Source organism: Ictalurus punctatus, chromosome 9 (genome assembly GCF_001660625.3).
Source record: "Ictalurus punctatus breed USDA103 chromosome 9, Coco_2.0, whole genome shotgun sequence".
Classification (NCBI taxonomy): domain Eukaryota; kingdom Metazoa; phylum Chordata; class Actinopteri; order Siluriformes; family Ictaluridae; genus Ictalurus; species Ictalurus punctatus.
Window position 1 is genome coordinate 14588803 of NC_030424.2, and position 20630 is coordinate 14609432.

At 40.3% G+C, this 20630-nt stretch overlaps 1 protein-coding gene across 2 annotated transcripts in view; it reads left to right on the plus strand.

The window, feature by feature from the left end:
- ccdc88c (coiled-coil domain containing 88C) overlaps nt 1-20371 on the plus strand; it is a 62930-nt gene extending 42559 nt beyond the window's left edge. For both annotated transcript variants that reach the window (XM_017476480.3, XM_053682939.1), the window contains exons 20-30: nt 900-1177; nt 2451-2594; nt 5886-6072; nt 6373-6518; nt 6607-6696; nt 6826-7115; nt 11413-11619; nt 12292-12366; nt 12521-12589; nt 15668-15915; nt 18703-20371. In XM_017476480.3, the coding sequence (XP_017331969.1) occupies nt 900-1177; nt 2451-2594; nt 5886-6072; nt 6373-6518; nt 6607-6696; nt 6826-7115; nt 11413-11619; nt 12292-12366; nt 12521-12589; nt 15668-15915; nt 18703-19524 (2556 nt within the window). In that variant the 3' untranslated portion in view covers nt 19525-20371. The remainder of the gene's footprint in view (nt 1-899; nt 1178-2450; nt 2595-5885; nt 6073-6372; nt 6519-6606; nt 6697-6825; nt 7116-11412; nt 11620-12291; nt 12367-12520; nt 12590-15667; nt 15916-18702) is intronic.
- The last annotated feature ends 259 nt before the right edge of the window (nt 20372-20630 follow it).

A 20630-nucleotide genomic window follows, 5' to 3' on the forward strand; every position in this document is an offset into this window, starting at 1 on the left:
GGATGGCAATAAAATCTTATTTTTTGAAATTCTGTTCTCCCAGACGGAGATCAGTTTTATCCACGTGTGGTGCAAATGAATCTTTTTATGATTATCATAAGTGAAAAAAGCTCAAGTACTCAAAACTCCAATAAAAACCTCATTTAAAAAAAAAAAAAAAAAACTGAAAGATGCAGACAGTTACATACAGATGCCCATGATTGGTTAGTGTTGCAGTGATCGGTGGGGAATCCCTGAGAGCATAGCCTATTTTGACCTCTTGGACTCCCAGCCATGGATGGTGTGGCATCAGTTGTCCAGATGAATAGGGTGAACGCTTTTCTGTTGCGCCAATTGGGAGCCAGTAACGAAATGTTTAGCAGTGCTTCTTCAGGATGAGGTTTTGTGATTCTCTGGAATTATTTTGCATTGATCCACAAAATGTGTCATTGGATGTTTATGTACTCTTGTATATCGTTTTTATAAAATAAAATAAAAATTAGTGTTGAGAGAAACATTTGATTAAAATAAAACGTAGATACATTAAAGCTTTTCATGACTGAGGATCGGGGGCATGGTAGCGAAGTGGTTAGCATGTTTGCCTCGCACCTCCAGGGTTTGGGGTTTCAAATCCTGCCTCTGCCCTGTGTGCACGGAGTTTGTATGTTCTCATTTTTTATATATATATATATATATATATATATATATATATATATATATATATATATATATATATATAAAATTATTATTTTTTTTTTACATTATTATATCTCTCTCTATCTCTCTACTCAGTGGAATTTATTTCAAAGTTAACCACGAACCATCACGTGGATCATGCTTAGTGATAAATGTTACGTTGTATGCCTTTTTGAACAGCGCTTTTTGTTATCCCTTTTTAAAAACTGTGTGTGTGTATTCAGGTAGAGAACTCAACACTGAAATCTCAGAACTCGTCTCTGACCGCTCAGTACACAGCCCTGCAGGCTCAGCTGCAGACTCTTGAGGCAGAGGCGGAGGTTCTGCAGAGGCAGCATGAGGAGGCTCGAGTCAGACGTGACGGCATCTCTCAGGACCACGAGCGCCTGCTCAGCGTCCATGAGAGGCAGGCAGCCGAATACGAGCAGCTCATCACCCAGCATACTGCCTTGAAGAGCAGCCAGAGAGCACTGGAGCAGGAACACCGCAGTATGGAGAACAAGTAAGTCCCATTCTAATGCCATATATACATATTCCCATTTTGTAACGCCAGAGTAAGGATGTGTGTGTTGTCTGTACGGTGACGCCACGGTGACTGTGGGCCAGGCGGACTGCTTTTACAACTGTAGTAAGTCAAGGGAAATGATCAATCAAAGCTCAAGCACACTAAATAATGTAAACCCATTCAGGGTTTAAACATAAATAAAAGGTTTTTTTTTATTTAAGTATCTAAAAAAATTACTAAAAGACAAGGGACATGTGTGTTCAGATTGAGAACTCCATGCACTCCAGGCCTGCAAAATTTAAATGAAATAACTTGTAAACCAAAGAAAGAAAAGAAACCTCTTGGCTTTGCTTTAGCAGCTAGATAATTAATCTAATTGGAAATAGAGCTCATTATCATCTTCCCTAACAGTTGTAGCCCACCCACTTCAAGGGTCATTCTGCTATGCTTTTCTGCTTAGAACTGTTGAAAAGAGTGATTATTTGAGTTGCTGTACCCTTTGTCAGCTCAAACCAGTGTGGCCATTCATCTCTTACCTCTCTCATCAATAAGGCTTTTCCACGCACAGAATGACCACTTACTAGATGGTTTTTGGGTTTCATGCCATTCTTTATAATCTCTAGAGAGATCAGTAGTTTCTGAAATACTCACGCCAACCCATCTGGAACCAACCTCCATGTTATGGTCAAAGTACTGTATCTGAGAAGTGACATGTATGAAAGTTATAATAGCTCTCAGTATCACAGTTATGGAGCACATGTTATGTAGCTGCCTGTTGACCAGCTGACTCTGTTGGAGCTGAACGTGAGGCACTGTGGAAACTCTTCCATGTGCTTCCTTATTTTTAAAACGTGACACGCAGTACACATTCACGGATGCACATGTGCCTGTCGTCTTACTTTTTCCATTGTGCTCCATGGAAAATTGTGTCTAATGTTTATAGACTTGGTGTGAAAAGCAGACCAGTGTTTAGTCAGACTTGGAGAGAGAGACACACATGATCTCATGAATAATGCAGCAGTGGGTCTCCAGAGGCGTAGGGCTTGAAGTAAAAGCAGACGTCTGTCACATGGCCAATCAGCTGTAATACCAGCCGTCTAGGAGCTTCACATACGCACGATATTTCATGGATTGTTCAACCCCCCACAATAATACCCCCCTATTGCCTTGCTGTGGAGATGTATGACCTAGTATAAATATATTCTTGTGTAATATGGTCAGTGAGCATGTGTTGTCCATATTAAACTGTTTATAATGTGTATTTGTGCAGGTATTTGCAGCTTCTAAAACAGAAGGATGCTGTGGAGGAGCTGCAGGCATCTCTGCAGAAAGAGAAGGCGAGTTTGGAGGAGGAGATTCGTAAGAACACTCAGATTATGGGAGAGAACCGCAGCCTGAGAGAGGAGATGGACAGGTCAGCCTTTACAAATAATCTCACACGCACTGTGACTGATCTCAAAGCAACACAACAAGCCAAAACCTTCTGCTGCTGCTTTATTTAGCAGCAGATGCTGCCCTCTGCTGGTGAAACTCTGTTACTGCATTTTGATTGTGAACAGTACTGGAGTATTAAGGCACATACAATGATTTTAGTCACTGTACTATGAAGTTGCTATTAAGCGTTCCTACTACTGTTTGCCATAGTAACATTTATCAGTGGGTGGCACGACTAGCATTCCACTATTGATGACAAATCAAGATTTCTTGCCGCTAAAATGAAACATTCTTGAGGTTTGTATATATAATTCACCAGTGTACATATGCATCATATCCTATGAGATGAAGTAGTAGTGTGTGCTGGACTGTCTGGGTCTATGAAGAAATTCAGACTCTCGGTGGCATGGCGCATCACATGCGTTCTACCCTCTTCACTCCCATTGGTAGTCGCTGCAACAAGTCGCTCCAAATTTGCATAAAGTTAAACTTTTCTCGAATTTGCCATGTTGCTAGACACGCCCACATCTAGTCACCACCGATCGCTGTCGCTCATGTCACCGGAAGTCAGCAGCTCTCATTGAAAATGAATGGTCTCCAATTGCTTTGTTGCAGTATGCATGAACATGCGTTAAGTCACTATTTATAACTTTTACTTGTGTTGCTTGTAGTTTGTGCAGTAAATAGACCGAGCATGTCCAAAAGTGACACTCGCCAGCCACTTTCTAAGGAACACCTGTTCATCTGCACATTCGTGTTATACAATCAGCTAGTGATGTGGTAGTCGAGCAGTCATGCGGATACTAGTCAGGAGCTTCAATTCATCTACGCATCAGAATGTAAATGGAACCCAGTGAGGTCTTTTGCTGTTGTCGCCCAGCTGAATCAAGGTTCAACGTGTTGGCATTCAGAGATGCTTTTCTGCTCATCACAGTTGTAAATAGTGTTTATTTGATGTAACCCTCATATTAGTTCAAACCATACTGGCCATTCTTCTCTTACATCTCTCATCAACAAAGCATCTCTGCCCACAGAACAGCTGTTTACTAGATTTGTGCACCATTCTGTGTAAAATATAGAGGTTGTGTGTGTAGGTGTGAATGCTTGGAGATCAGCAGGTTCTGAAATACTCAAACCAGCCAGTCAGGCACCAACCACCATGCCATGGTCAAAGACTCTGTGATCGCATAAAGTGGCATGTATAGAAGCTATAGTAGCTCTCTGTATCACAATTATGTTTCACATGTATATTATGTAGGCGCTTGTTGACCAGCTGACTCTGTTGGGGGTTGAAAGTGAGGCACTGAGGGAACTATTTTCCATGTCCCTCCATGCTTCTAAATCCTGACTTTCATTACGTATTAATGATGTCACTGTCCTGCATTTTTAGTAGTTCCAATTTTTTAATTTTTTTAGAACCAGTCATTTCTATCTATAGCTTCTAAAGCTATCAGATTAAATAATTCACTAATTAATGACAGAATTGGTTGTTTGATTTACATTTCATATGCCAAACATCTTACTAGTTTCATTGACATATTACCAATGCAAGTTAACTGTACTAGCTTTGTACACTCACCAGGGCCACCAACCATCTTTGCTATTTCCTTCCAAGCTTTTATTTTTCCTCTGTAAAGTTTCTTCACACATTTAATGAAAGGTCAAATATGGCCGGTTAAGATGAAAGCATGGTTGCAAGTTTTTCTTCCATTTTTGCACCACAGACCGTAAATGGGAACTAGTTGCCAGTAGGAAATACAGTTGTAAGAGGGGAACTGAAAATGTTGGACCACACGCACCACAGGATTGGTCTCGGGAATAAACTGAGCCAGATGCATATAATTGAGACGGTCAATTTAAATGTCACTTGATGTGCTATCACTGAAATCATGGCTGTGTTTCGCATACATGCGTTGGAAATTAATGTGCGCTTGTTGCTTGCTAGTGTGACTGTAGGTTTAGACTTTTCCAGTGTTTGGTATGTTACTTAAAAAAAAAAGTAACTAATTAAAGTAATTAATTACCAAGTGCATTGTCAACATTGTATTTAAATTACTGACTAATTACTCTGGCTGAAAAAGAATTGCATTACTTGTTACTAATTACTTGTTAAAATCCGTATCAACCTTGACCATATGAGTAATAGAAACTTGTTGTTTAAATTTGAGTCAAACATGGAATAGCTTAGCCTATTTTTAATACAAAAATGTAAATAAGTGATTATAAGCTGGTTTAACAAAAAGAGCTAGTAAAAAGTAATAAAACTGTAGTTAGGGTATTTCAACACAACTAAATTTAGTTAAGTCGTCAAATGCTCTCAAGCAGTTAAGTTACTTAAGCGCTTTAGTTAATGAAGAATTATTCCACGAGATCTAAATAACAAAAAAGTAACAAGATTAAATGATATAAGTAAAAAATTAATTTTGTTCCGATCAAACAGCACTGTTAAAAATAAATAAATAAATAAAAATTTTGCCCCACACAGGTATTTTGTTCAATGTGCTTAAAACACGACTATTCTACAGTCCGCAGCAGTACCATCTCTCCCACCATGTACCCTACAATCAGGTTTTTTTTTTATTATTTCTTTTTTTTTTTTTTTTAACTCAGCTTCAGACATTTTCTGTACTGCTGATTTAAAATCAAGTTTCTCCTGCTTAACACGGGTTGCTGCAGTTTCATCTGTCGCTGTACACGGATCAATCAAAAGTGTCCATGTTGCTGTGTCAAGTGCTTCAGTAGGTTACTTGTGTTTTGGCTAGAGGCTGATAGTGTTTTTCCCCGGGACATAACTTACATTTTTACTGTGATGTTCTTGTCTACATGTATCAGAAAAATTAAGTAACAGGGATATTTCCATTTAGCAAAACAGACATTCGTTTCTGCTGACATCCCGGGACTTGAGCGAACTCGCACGCACTTGCCTACAGCTAACCAATTAAAATGGGCAGAGTTAAATTCTAACACACATTTGATCTTTAGATGATAATATTGAACTTAAAATCTAAATTTGTTTTATACAGACTTTATACAGTCTATACAGTATATAATGTAATGGAATTACATCATAAGTATCTGTAATTACGTTGCTTAAAAGTGAAAAGTAATTTAATTAGTTCTGGGTGTAACTTATTACTTAGTAACTGTAATTAATTTAGACATTCATAAATATAATGTATGTATATGAAATAGAATTTGTAAAGTATGTTGACACAGCTTGTTGAATGTAATTCTGTCACATGACTTCTAAGAGCTGGCTTTGTGTTTGCAGACTGTCGCAAAAACACGCACATTTGCGTCAGGAGTATGACGGGCTGCAGAATCAGAGCAAGGAGCTAAAGATGTCTCTCAATGAGTCACAGCTGGAGCTGAACCGCTGGCAGGCACGATTTGACCAACTCAAAGAACAGCACCAAGGCCTAGACATTTCCCTGACCAAACTGGACAACCACTGTGAGGTGAGAGAGACTGACTGCCACTCGGACTCAACAAGAAAATTCCCAGCCCACTTACAAAAGCAACAACCTTCAACTGATAATACAGCAAACATATTTTGTTAGATAGAATAGATTAAATCTTAGTCATGCCCCCCCCCCCCCCCCCCCCCGCCTTTTTTATTTTTTTTTATTTTTTTTTTTATAAAAGGACTAATCATGAGATTTGTGTTCACTGTGTTTGCTTGGCTTATTCACATGGGGTTGTGAGTGTGGATAGGAAGCAGTGGCAGGGTATGAAAGACTGTCTGTCTGTCTGTGCAGCTGTTGACTCGGCTGAAGGGGAATCTGGAGGAGGAGAACCACCACCTACTAAGCCAGGTCCAGATGCTGAGCCAGCAGAACCAGACTCTTCTAGAAAGGTCCATGGAGAGCAAGGAGCTGTACCATGAGGAGCAAAAACAGTACATGTAAGTGTGCACAATAGTAGTTTAGTGTTGGTGATTAGTTTCACTATGTTGTGTATAAATTGTATCCCATGCCTTCTGTGTGCTGCAGCGATAAGCTGAATTCCTTACGGAGGCAGAAGGAGAAACTGGAAGAGAAGATCATGGATCAGTACAAGTTCTATGACCCGACTCCTAAAAAGTGAGCTGATCCTGATTATGCATGCTATGACAAAACAACATTTTAAGCACACTAAAGAATTTGCTCATATTTAATTCATGCTAACAACTGATTTTTTTATCTCTGCTGCTTTGTGAATGTGTATCATAGGAGGAGCCACTGGGTGGCACCTAAAGCTATTGCCAAATTCATGAAGCCCAAGAAGGAGCGGTCACGGGAGAGGCAGGACAGCTCTCGTGAGCGAATCCGAAGTGCCCCAGACATCCCTCTTCCAGAGATCCCACACACTCTAGACTGTTCCACCAACAGCCCAACGCTTACTCCACCTCCACTGCCCTCTCGCCAGACTTGCCTCAACCTGGACTCCCCAAGCAGTGTCTCAGTGGAGGAAAACCACGCCCACTCCTCCCCAATCTTATCCTCAGCTTCAAACAACAGAGGTGGGTATATTCTGCTCAGTTCCTCAAAGAGGTTCGACAAATTGTTCACCTAATCTTGTATGGTTATTTTTATTAAAGCGCGCACACACACTGATCAAACGGCCGTCTCAAGCCTGATTTGGTTTTGTTGAAAGTGAAGTATTCACCTTCGTTGTAGCAGTCTTATTCCAAGGGGGGTGTCTTGTTTATAGTCTGCATATCCACATATTACTCCAGGCCTCTACTCCTCCTTTAATCTTTAATCTTGTAATTTTTTTATTATTATTCAACATGCCTCTATCTTTAAAACTCTTTCTCCAAATTAACATGAACCTATTTATAATCTTGCATGCCATTCATCTAATCTTCTAAATGCTGTTATTTCTTCAAAGGTGTTGGACATCATAGCTACGACTTTCTGACTTGTTTCTTCTCTTCCACTGATCTTTCTCCCACTCTGTTCATGTGTGTACATTAACCTCTACCGTGCACGCACACACACACACACACACACACACACACACACACACACACACACACACACACACACACACACACACACAGCAGCTAAGCGGTTCCTTTTCCTGCGGAGTAAGAGCCAGGAGAAAATTCGGGTTCCACGGACATCGCCTTCCCGGCGCTCTCTAACCAAACGCCTCCGATTCTGGGCCTCCGCTGAAGTCATCATGCCTCCTTCCCCCAGCGAGCATCTCTCACAGATCGGCCATTTTTAAATGCTTTTTCTTTTTTATTTATTTTTTTTATCATCAGCAGCACATTATAATACTTTTCAGTACAATCAATATTTTGTCATTTTTCTCTTTAACTGTCTATAATCTTTTTTTTTTTTTATTTTTTTTTTATTTTTTTTTTTTTAAATTGTAGTTGAAATCAGCTATTTATATATTTCATCATTTTAATATATTTGGCAGCACAGATAACTTTGCACACTAATAAAAAAAAAAAACATTAGTGAACACCAGGAAACATATATTTCTAAAATCACCAAAGCAGTTATTTATAGGACACTACTTGCATCCTGTTCATATTCTACTGAACCGCACGCATACACACACACACACACACACGCGCGCGCACACACACACACACACACACACACACAAACAGAGGTTGAACTCTGCATCAGCGCTCTTATTGGGACTGCTGGAGCCAGGCCAAGACGCTCTGAGTAGCAGTAAGTAGCAGTGCGTTGAAACTGAGCCCCCCCCCGAATGCATTTGGCTTTGCTGTCGCGCCATTAATAATGTGTGTGCCACTGTGCGTGTGTGCGCGTGTGTGATTGAATGGATCAATACTAGCCAAGGATGAGGAAGATAAATGGGACACTGTATGACAGCCGTCACAGAATATTTGTGGCCTGTGTGTTAATGAGGCCAGTTGATATAAATCTGATTGTGCATGTTGAGACAGAGGGGATAATTAATCCAAGGAAGCGTCTTCTTAGAGAGGTGCCAGGATGAGCAATGGCTTATTCCATGTCCCTTCAGTGTGAGCTCTTAATTACTCTGTATACCTGCTTTCCTGCAACCTGTGCCTTGCTCTCCCTCTGCCAGAGTCTATTCCTCCATATTCACACTCTCATCAGACTCATCATTTGTCTTACCATCATTGTGAGGACCTTCAATTGAGATTAATAATGAATAGTTTTAATTTAATGCTATGCTGCACCTAATTCTAACCTTTTTCAAAAATTAGTTTAAATAAAAGCTATAGTTTTTGTGAACAAACACAAGCAGTTTTCCCTCCTGGAGACCAGCCAAATGTCCCCATAACTGTCACATTCCTATGTTGGGGATATTTGGTATCCACCCAAATATAAAATCTCTCTCTCACTCACTCACTTTCTTGTGCATACCATGGACCCACTCATCCCTGCTGCTAAACATCGCTTCTATCATCTTGTCTCACAGCCTGCTTGGAATGTAGCAAGTTTATGCTTTGCATTTACTTTTCAGAACTCTTTAGTCAGCTGACATTACATTTTTTGCACAATTTCAGTAATAGGTATTGACGCAATCAGCTTCACAGTGCCACAATCAGCTTCTAGATCTTTGTAAACGTATTTGAGCATTAGGTAATCTTTTAAAGATATTTGACAGCCCGGTCTAGCCGTTTTAGACAGTGCTTGTTTAGAGAGATAAGATTAGAGAGATTGTATAATGAAGATCTATTCGGACTTTAACTGCTTTGTTGTCCTCTGTTTTGCTTGGTGCTGAGAGAGATATGTCAGTGGAAAATTACCAGGTGTGATTTTGAGGGTAGCAGCAGAAGCTCAGAAAAACTCCAAAACCTGCCCATCCTGCTGGAGCCACTAACTCCTCTCTCTGTTTGCACATGTAACTCTGGCATTTACAGCGTTTCCCATCTGTCTGCAGACTACCCATCTGGTATTGTTCGTCTTTTCACAGTCGTGCGCATTACCTTTCAAAGTATAGTTCATATGACATGTACGCACACACTGGCGGTAAAGCAGGTCTTCTAGTGTGAAGTAGTGATGGGACGTTCAGATCATTTTACTGACTCAGATCTTTGAATTTCATTCAGCAAAATGATCAAATATTCTTTTCCCCCAACCCCAAACCCCCCACCCCGAGTCATTTCGTTCATTTCAGCAGAATACAATTAAAATGTTACATGTTAAATTCCCCAAAACATCTACTACTTAATAAACTATAAAATTAACTATAGGCTAATGCAACCAAAGCTGAATTATGAGAAACAGAAATGGTTAATTAATAGCTTAGCTGGCTCTTCAGGCTATGCAGTCTTAGTTCACCTCACCTCCGGATAACAGTCGTTCTTCTGTCATGTCCGTTTCCCGGGAACAGAAATTATTAGTTGACCCCTCGAGTCTTTGGGTTAGTCATTTGTTCATCCAATAACTGCCTTATAGGCTGAATGCAGTGGGGTTATGACGTGATGAACGAACAACTCAAACTCGAAGACTCGAGACGCGAACTACTCATTTCTGTTTCCTGTGCAGAACCTATGCGTGGTTAAAAATGAACAAATCACTCTCAGACAACTCGTTGTTCCCGAGCGATATTAAAGATTCGTTCAAAATGAACAAATCGTGCATGAACACCTCACTAGTGTGAAGGATAACAATGAAGAAGAATCATAACACGAAGAACAACGCTTGGGCAATCTTTCGCCACAGTTAGCACCATATGCAAATCCTTATACTCTAAGGCTTGAATTATACAAATGCAGGTACTTTCTAACCTGCATTCATTTCCATCTCTTCCGTTTATTCCATTTTTTTTCTTCAGCTTCCTTGAGAATCAGCAGCCCTGGGTCACTGTTGCCACCTGCTGGAACAACTATATAATTATTTTGCAAACATATAAGCCAAACATATAGTTCCAACCATCTAATTGCCCAAGCACAGTACATTTGCTAATTTGATTCAGTGGAAATTGTTGATACGTTAATTCACTGTCATTATTAGTATGCTTATGACAGATCTCAGAAATCTGTGGCACAGAAGCATGTGCTTTGCACTACTTTACTATTGCTCATTACATATAAAGCTGAAAATAATCTACGCTCAGTGTAATGAAAAAAATAAAGGACTAATAAAATAAACATTTTTCAGCTTGCTAATTACTGTGTGTGTGTGGCCTAAGACCTCTCTGTAGCTTGGAGAAAATAATCTCATTAAACAATCATGAGCTTGGGTCATTTTCAGATCAAATTGCTTTATCAGATAAAGACCTATAAACAGGGACCATAACCGTGTGCTAGGGATAGATTGGTTATGTGGCAAAAAAATAATTTTTCCAACCAGTATGGAGTTAAATTTTTATTTGCCAAAAAAATTAGGGTCCGTGATCTGCTTAATGTGCAATGACCATATTGCATTTTCTACTAAATTATCACTGTGTTGTAACATCTGCATGTCCTGCATGCATTTTGTCCAGCTGTTGCCATTAAAGTGGAATTTCCAGGTTGCCAGGTTCTTCCAGCTGAAAGGAAGAAAAAAACAAATTTCCGTTCAATCGTATTGTTTGCTCAGTATTGTTAGCTGCAGTATCCCTCAAACTATATTAACTAGCTGACTGTATTTTAACAGCTCTTTTAGAATAGTATTTGCAGATGCTCTAAACATTTTGCTTAATGATCAACTAAAACCTGCAAAAGATCCTGCATGCTGAGTATGCGATGTTTTACTTGTCCTCTGCACTAACTTGCACACAAGCCTATGCTCTAACATGCTCTCCACACCAGCAGTGTTAGTGTCTCCTATGCTTTTCTGCTTGCTCTTATAAAATCTGTAACTTTGCCTCTCACTCAGGTCTGAGTTACAGAAGTGGTTCCAGAAGCTCAGAGGCGTACCGGCCAGGAGGGGGCAGCACAGAGGATATGAACGGATACGAGGAGCTGGTGCTTAGACAAAGAGGCTTAGAGCCGGGGACATCCTGTTCAACTCCGCTGAACCACAACTCCCACAATTCACCGGGATTCACCCCTTCTAGCTTGCGGCCAGGGCGCAGGCCCAAAGGTACTGATGTCAACATCTGAAATTGCGCATCTGTTGACTAATTCGTCCAAGAGGGAATACTTTATGGATTAATAATGGAGACCAGCACATATATTACTCAGTTATTGCTGCTCTACTCATAAATGAGAGAAGGATTTTGAATTTTTGAGTTGGTGTATTAAGGCTATATCACAATTGTTCATCCTAATTAATACAACATTTTGCAACGTGTTTCTTTCAAAGATCAGCAATTAAAATTATTTAAAAGATAAGCACCTAGAGACAAACAGCATAAACTTTAACGGAAATCAGGTTTTTAAATAGGAATATGTATATTGCATTGTAGGATTATTATGGTATGTTAAATGAGAAGTTATTGAAGATTGATTCCTTGGGGGGGAATCAGTGCATAAGTAATGACGCAAATCGTCATGATTCGGAGAAAATAAAATCAGATAGTTAGTGATGGAGAGGAACTGAAACTATGCTTGACGTCAGTAAAATTGGTCACCGCTTCTGAATTATGGGTTGCCTCTCTTAGACAGACTATTCAGAACACGTCTGTTGGTAGTAGTAAATTAAAATGCTGCTTCCCATATTTCTTAACAAGATGTTTTCCCTCAGAATGAGTCATGCAGCTTACACTGTCTCTCTCTCTCTCTCACACACACACACTTTCCTTTTTCTGTACAGGATTAATCTCTGAGGAAGACCTGCGTATGCACTCCCTCGATGCCGGCTTTGGGAGCGGTGGCCATGGAAACGCAGGTACAAGAACATCTCGGATCAATAGTTCTGAACTTAATGCTCGATCTGCTGCACCTCTCTGGCATTTGTTTACTCGCGTGTGTGGTGGACAAATAAGTTTGCACTCCCCTGTTCCTCCTGCACTCTGTGAATTCCTTTTCTTTCCTTTGCACAGGACTCAGGCCTTGTTCTGCTGATTACAGTCGCCACACCTCCAGCAGCGGTTCTCCTGTCAACTCAAAAGGTTTGTGAACGTCAAAACCCGCTTACATGCTGCTGTCTTCCAGCAAGCCGAAACCTCGCAGCTGCTTGTATAAATTTGTATTCACTCCTGGTGTTTATGCGCTGCGAGCAAAGGAAGATGCTTTTTCTCACTGGAAAATTTGGTAAAACAAAGCAAGGGCTGGCGAGGCAGGTAATGAGCACAAACGCAGAAATCACACTGATCAGTCATGACCGGTCATGGTATATGATTGTTAAAACCTAATATATGTCAATAGCTTGATTTCGATACTATTAATGTTGAGAAATGCATGATATCATGAGGTCTCATCAATTTCACTGATACACTGATGTGGAGAAGGAAATATTCGCTCTCGATGCATCTCTGACCTGTCACTCAAAATCTATTCTATTTTTTTACTATATTGAGTATGAACTCTGAATCACCATCTGCTTACTTTTAATCTATTCCCAATTGGTTGTTGGGCTTTAATCCATATGCTCTTTGATGTGTATATACACTTCACTAATTGATTGCCATGTAATTGAATAATTCCTCATTAGGAATTTTCCTGTAAATTTCCACTTTGCCCAATCATCTGGATTGCACAAGTAAAGCAAACAAGTAATGTCAGCTGCCAAGCTGTAATATTTCTGGTTTTCTAAACCCATATGCCTTTGACCTTTTGGAAGCTGCAAAAATGACAAAGCTTACTCTGGTGTTTAATCTCTACCATATGAACCTGGAAATCATTTTATTCCACTGTAAAAATGCATTTGAAGGTCTGTGGATGGACGTTCATCTCTGAATTCTTGGATTATGGCAAGAAATTGTTCACCTTCTTTCACAAGCAATATTTGAACAAATTCTGATCCCACCAAGCGCAATACAGGGGCATCTCAAAAAATTAGAATATTGTGGAAAAGTTTTTAATTCAAAAGATGGAACTTTCATATATTCTAGATACATTACACATAGTGAAATATTTCTTGATTATGGCTTATTGCTCATGGAAATCAAAAATCCAGTATCCCAATATTAGAATAAAGAATTTATAATACAGAAATGTCGACCTGAGACGAGCTCTAATCAGCTAATTAACTCAAAACACCTGCAAAGGTTTCCTGAGACTTCAACCTCTCAGTCCAGTTCAGTACACACAACCACAATCATGGGGAAGATGAAAGTAAATATTGCATTTCATTTGGAAATCAAGGTCCCAGTCTGGAGGAAGAGTGGAGAGGAATAGAATCCAAGTTGCTTGAAGTCCAGTGTGAAGTTTCCACAGTCAGTGATGATTTTGGGGTGCCATGTCATCTGCTGGTGTTGGTCCACTGTGTTTTCTCAAGTCGAGAGTCAATGCAGCATCTACCAGGAGATTTTAGAGCACTTCATGCTTCCATCTGCTGACAAGCTTCATGGAGATGCTGATTTCCTTTTCCAGCCGGACTTGGCACCTGCCCACAGTGCCAAAACTACTAGTAACTGGTTTGCTGACCATGGTCTTACTGTGCTTGATTGGCAGCCAACTCGCCCGACTTCAACACCATAGAGAATCTCTGAGAGACAACAGAACCAACAATACAGACGAGCTGAAGGCCGCTATCAAAGCAACCTGGGTTTCCCTAACACTTCAGCAGTGCCACAGGCTGATTGCCTCCATGCCACGCTGCGTTGATGCAGTAATTCATGCAAAAGGGTTAAAGCCCCGACCAAGTATTGAGTTCATAAATTAACATACTTTTTGGAGGGTCGACATTTCTGCATTATAAATTCTTTATTCTAATATTTTAAGATACTGGATTTTTGATTTCCATGGGCTGTAAGCTGAAATCAAAATTAAAACAAAAAGCTTGAAAGATTTCACTTTGCTTAATGAATCTGCAATCTATGAAAGTTCTACCTTTTGAAGTAAATTATGAGGGGGGGAGGGGATCAGATTTTTTGTACATCACTATTAAACTCCATTTTCTCCCCATTTTTGGTCATTTGCTAATTCTCACCCACCATCTGCATCACCCCATGATACAACAGCTACCAACTGGTGAGGGTGAATGCTAACACATACTTCCTCTGAGACACATGAAGCCATTTTTGCTGCTCATGCTGTGTAACAGGGCAGTGTAATGCACTCTGAGGAAAGTGGAAACTGCTCTCTTTCTCATACTTGTTCTCACAGACTGCCAGAGGCTACTGTCTCTCTGATTGACGGGGGAGAGGGCATGTCATCCCTCCTGCTTAGCGAGCACAGGACTCCAGGCTATGGATGTCTGTGATATCTTCACGAATCAAACATGCATCATCTCCCGATGATCGGGAGAATGCTTATCTGTTGCATAACTTGGACCACCCCCCTTTTTGTAACTTTGTTAAAACAAAACTCTCAGTAGTATTCTGCTCTTTGTTTATCCCGATGATGATGATGTCCCAGCTGTTCAGACTATTTTAACTATGCAGTCACTGAGGTTACACAAGCCAAATAAGAAACACTGCAAATGGTGCTAAACAGGTCCTGTTTGTCAGAAAAAAATTGGCAAGATCCAGTTTTAGTAAAAACTTCACCACATATTTGCTAAATGGAAAATAACAGTAGTAGTTATCTTATTTTTTATGCAGTGGGCTTTTTGAGAGATCTGGTGGACATGCCTTATCTCTCACACAACTACACCCACATTATCCACACCCAAATCCTCTTCCTCTGACAGGAAAATGTTCAAGCATTTTTTCATAATTATAAACAAACGTAAATAATTGTATTATGTCATATTTTTTCTCATGTAAAGGTTATGAATATTCTGAAATATTCATGGTTCATAGATTGAAGTATTGCAGGAAGAAATCAAATTGCAGAATAATAACAGAACTGTTGCTGAACTTTTTACAGAACCGTAAGATGATGATTAATAATGCAGTACATGCATTGAAAAAATGCTGAAGTTGTATTATTAAATTCCGCATGTGACTCCTCTTCTAGTGAGAATATATAGTATTGAGATAGTGTCCAGCCTATTTACTCAGAATAGTCAAACTCAAATATGTCAAGCCCTATTTCCCTCCTCTCCCTGTTTTTGATTAATTTAATTATTTTTATTCATTTAGATTCCCTGGAGCGCCTGCAGAGACATTCTACCAGTCTCTCCAGTGATGATGTGATTGGCCTGGGCCATGAGAGCTCCACACATAGTCAGACCTCTCTGCTACCTCGCAGTGCTTCTCTTCCTTATGAAGCCACGCCTCAATCACGGTCTACCCCACGAAGCACCAGCTCACGCCCCAAGTCCCCTGGCAGTGAGATGGTCACCCTGGAGGAGTTTCTGGAGGAGAGCAACACTCTGTCACCTCCTACTGTAAGAAAACACAGGGGAATAAATGCACAGCAGAATGGTCTTTTTTTAAATGGCTAATACTTTTTTCCTTTCTTTTTTTGCTGCTCACTCATTACCCTGCTTCCTTTAGTTTACTCTTACTCTCTCTCTGATTTGTATAGACGTTTCTTCAAAATATGCCACAGATAATCTTTACCCAGAAGAAAAGTCATAAAGCTACATGTGCAAAATAAATGTAAGGTCTGGCTAATCTATCCATATGTTCAGGTGACACCTAAGCTTTCCCATACATTGAAGAAAAAAAAATCATCAAAGGCTAATTGCCAAACAGACAGCTGTTGTTGCCAGGGTTTTGTTACCCATAGAATGACATGTCTGCAGTTTATGGCTTCTTTAATGCTGAAGTTAATTTACACAGGTTATGTGCGTTAGAGATGCCTCAGGGGTTAGTGCATGAGATGGTTCAGTCATAAATAATGCTGTCTCTGCAGCCATCTATAAACAAAAATTAACCTTGGGGCAGTGGAGAAATATCAGGGTAAAAACATTCTGTCTAGCTATCTAACGTCATGTGAAAAAATAAGTACACCCCATGGAAATTGTTGTGGGTGTTTTTTTTTTTATTTTTTTATTTTTTTTTTAAAAAACTTATTTGGACAAGCAAACATTTTGATCCTCTTTGAAACTAACAAAGTTGATACACTCTCAAATCACACAGAATTGACATTTTGTAGTAATTTCCACAATTTAAATGAACAAAAAAACAGATCAGTCACATGGAAAAAGTAAGTACACCACGTTTATCACACTTTCAGCCCAAGAGCAGAACGTCTGATGCAAAAAGAAGTCTCCAAGAACCATACAATTTAAAAAAAAAAAAAAAAAAAAAAAAAGAGTCTTGAAACTGTTGGTGTCAAAGTGGATGCTTCTACAATCAAAGAGATTGCACAAATTTGACCTGTATTTGAGGTGTGCCAGGAAAAAGCCTTTGCTGTCTAAAAAGAACATTAAGGCATATAGGCAAAGACCAGGCCTTTTTGGAATAATGTGCTCTGGACAGACGAATCAAAGATAGGGTTGTTTGTCCACAGTAACAGCAGACATGTTTGGCGAAGACCAAAGACAGCTTTTCAGGAGAAGCACCTCGTATCAGCTGTGAAGCACGGTGGTGGTAGTGTTATGGTTTGGGGTTGCTTCGCTCCCTCAGGGTCTGGATGGCTTGCGTTCATTGCTTCAACTATGAATTCTGCATCATATCAAAGAGTGCTTGAAGATGTTGTGATGCTAAGCACACTTGCAAATCCACCAAGGAATGGCTCAAAAAGAAGAAATTAAGGGTTATGGAATGACCTAGTCAAAGCCTGGATTTGAATCCCACTGAAATGTTGGTGGGGGGGTTTGATATCGGCAGTACAAACCCTCAACCATCCTGAAACTGAACAAATATTGCATGGAAGAGTGTTTAAAAAACATTCCAGGAAGCTGATGTCAGAGACTGGTGGACAATTACGCTAAACTATGAATGTGTGTGTGTAATAAACTCTGTGTGTAATTTTAAGATTATGGACTAAGGTCTGATCATCTCTAAAGCCTATGTACATCATTTAGTATTTTATTCATCTCACAAGATGTTAACCCTAAACTGCTTTGTAAATCAGTTCCTCATGTGGCTTGGAAATTACAAATACATAGGACCGTGCCTGTATACTAGACAGGACAATAGAACAATATTCAGATGGATTATACAGCATAGTTTAACATGGTTGTGCAGGTGTATATTCATACCACTGTATGATTTTTTTTAAAAACTAGTGCAAATTGTTTGTACACTGTCCAGCAGTTTAACTGGGAAAACTGCCCCATTAGCAGTGATGTAAGTCCTGTAAGCAGCAGTATGGGGGATAAAGTGTCCAGTTGCAGCATAATAAGCTCAGTCTCTTAAGGGAATGATGGCATAAGAGATAACGTTCTAATTTTTGAAGTGCATGTGTGCAGTGATGGTCAAAGGGGTGTGTTAATATTCTAGGGTGGGTATTGGGAAGGGTCAGGGTGGACGTCTGGATTCTCTGGTATTACAACATTGCAGTGACTTAGAATAATGTAATTATTCTAAATGAAAGCAGTGATCTTAGAGAAGTACCAAAAAGTGTCGCAGCTTTTTACATTTTTTTGTTTATAAAAACCAAAGTTACAAAGGCTTTTGCAATATGTTCAGAAAACCTGCCCTGCTCAGAAAAGTCATACCCTGAGTAATTTTGAGAAACTATATGATTTAGACCAATATATTTTCAGAGTAGTTAAAGCACCCAAAATCAATAGGGCCTCCCATTTGTGGCTTTACAGATTGATCTTGCCTGATATTTGATGTTTGGAGTTGTGATCCTTGGGCTGAAATTGCAGTGATATTTTATAATTGAAGCCCAAGCTAGCATTATTTGGTGCTGAAAGAAATTTGTTTACAGCACACAGACGTTGCAATTAGGCACCACTATGGCACCAGTTATGTGGTTTAGAGCAAACTTTTCATCTGCTTCTGTCTCACACCACATCAGCTTGCATGTCCCTCTCTCTAGCTCCTTTCTTTTGCTTGTTTTTCCTTCTCTCTACCCGAGTGTGTCAGCCATTATGAAATATTTAACAAGCTGCCTACGAGTTGGCACGTTATTTATGTTTGTGCACTGAAGCATATTACGGACAATGAATGTGTGGTCCTGGGTTTATTGTAATCAAACACTGTTTTAGCCTGGGGCTGTGCATGATCTGTGTGATGACTTTTTTTGTTTAAATATTTGTATTTGTTTCTCCTAGGTGCACACAGGCAGTCGGGAGGACCTAATGACTGACTATTTCACCAGAGTGGGCAGGCCAACGCCACCCGCAAGAGATGGTGCCAAAACACCCACTAGTTATGTCGTGCCCACCATCAAAACAGCATCCGTACCAGATGGGCGATCCTCCAAACCCGGGCACAGTGTTCAACCAAGCATACGACTCACAGAGGCTTCCATGTCCCTTTCTCAATCCCAGACACTTCCTAACCGAGGCACTAGTAGGACAGGAGGGCAGTCTTCACACCTGCAACACTCAGGGTCTCGTGGAGGAACTGCAGGCAGCAACAGCCTGAGTCGCACTTTCAGCCTGGCCTCAGCCGACCTCCTCCAATCAAATGGCCCTGACGGTTACCGGCCTGAGATGGGTGGCACTATTCAGGCTGAGGGGATGACCAGGAGGGAGCGCCCACTTTCAGCCAGACTCACTGGAAACTCTGGGCATCATTCACTAGACCCCCGGCGTCTCTCTGTTGCTCCTCCCAGAGATGACCCACCCCTCACTTCCTCCTCCACTGCTTTGCAGTCAGACCGAGGCTACACTGGAAGTGGTGGCCGCTCAGGAGCCATGCACTCTCCCACTTCACACCATCCTCGGGGTGAGGTGGCGTTGGTGACACCAGTGCGTGCTGTTTCTGCCCTGAGGCAAAAGGAGGTGGAGGAGCCGTCTTCTTCCTTACTGAAGAAATCAGACAGTTCAGGCCCAGGCTGTTCTGTAGAGGAGAGGCCCATGAGCACACCAGCCTCGCCAGACCCCAACAACGACCAGCAGACTGTTTGGTACGAATATGGGTGTGTGTAATCCAAATTCCAACCCTTTGGCAGCTCTGTTAAACCATGTTCACAGTGTTTTTGATGCACTTCACTTTGGGACAGCAATGGTGCTGACGTTTGACTGAAAATTTTGCAAGTAAATGGATTTAAAAACTAAACAAACAAAGAACAAGGCATTCACTCTGTCTGTGCCTCAGTGTTTACAAGCCCACCGTGTAAGACTCGTACATAGATTGGCAAAGGAACGTGTTCGGGCTTAATATGGCTTGAGAAAGTTTACTCTTCCGTTAACGAACACCAGAGATTTCCTCCAGCTTTCTGCAGAAGGCATGCCTGACAAGTCCAAGTTCTATTCTGAATGCAAAAACTCAAACATTGGTCTTCGCTTGAAGGACCGCTCCCTGGATAATCATAGAGTAATTACAGGATCCATCTTTCAGACAGTCTCAACGGGATTGGTTACTGGAAACAGCTTCTCTCTCTCTCCGACACCGGTTTGACAAACCGGTGCCTGAACTGTTTCTGCTGCTGTGGGTCACCACCTCTTTGCTACAGGATTTGGTTTTTGGTCATGCCTGGGATACAGAAACAAAAGATCATGAACCATGCAATGAATGGTGAAGAGAGATTTAAAAAAATAAAAACAGGGTGGTGGCGATGAAGTTGGAGGTGAAGATTAATGCAGAGAGCAGGACTTTCTACACTGAAGTGACACATTTTGACACAGTGTGTCAAACTCCTGTGGATATTCATTTACATTTGAGGCCTCAAGATCTAAAGTGCTTTTCTACAAATTGTGTCATTCTGACATAAGTGTAACAGACCTTTTGAAACACTGGCATTTAAAAAAAAAAAAAAATATATATATATATATATATATATATATATATATATATATATATATATATATATATATATGTATATGTATATGTATATGTATAAATGTGTATGTATATGTAAATACATTGTAAGAGCACTATGTGAGCAGGACCAGTGTAGCCTTAACTGGAGTCTTAACACTGGACATGTTCCCCAGTTTACTGCAGGAGATTAATCACGAGTAATACTAACAATGAGCAGTCTTTTGCTTGGGTATGTGTTTTAGACTTTGGTTAGTTTTACAGTTCCCATATT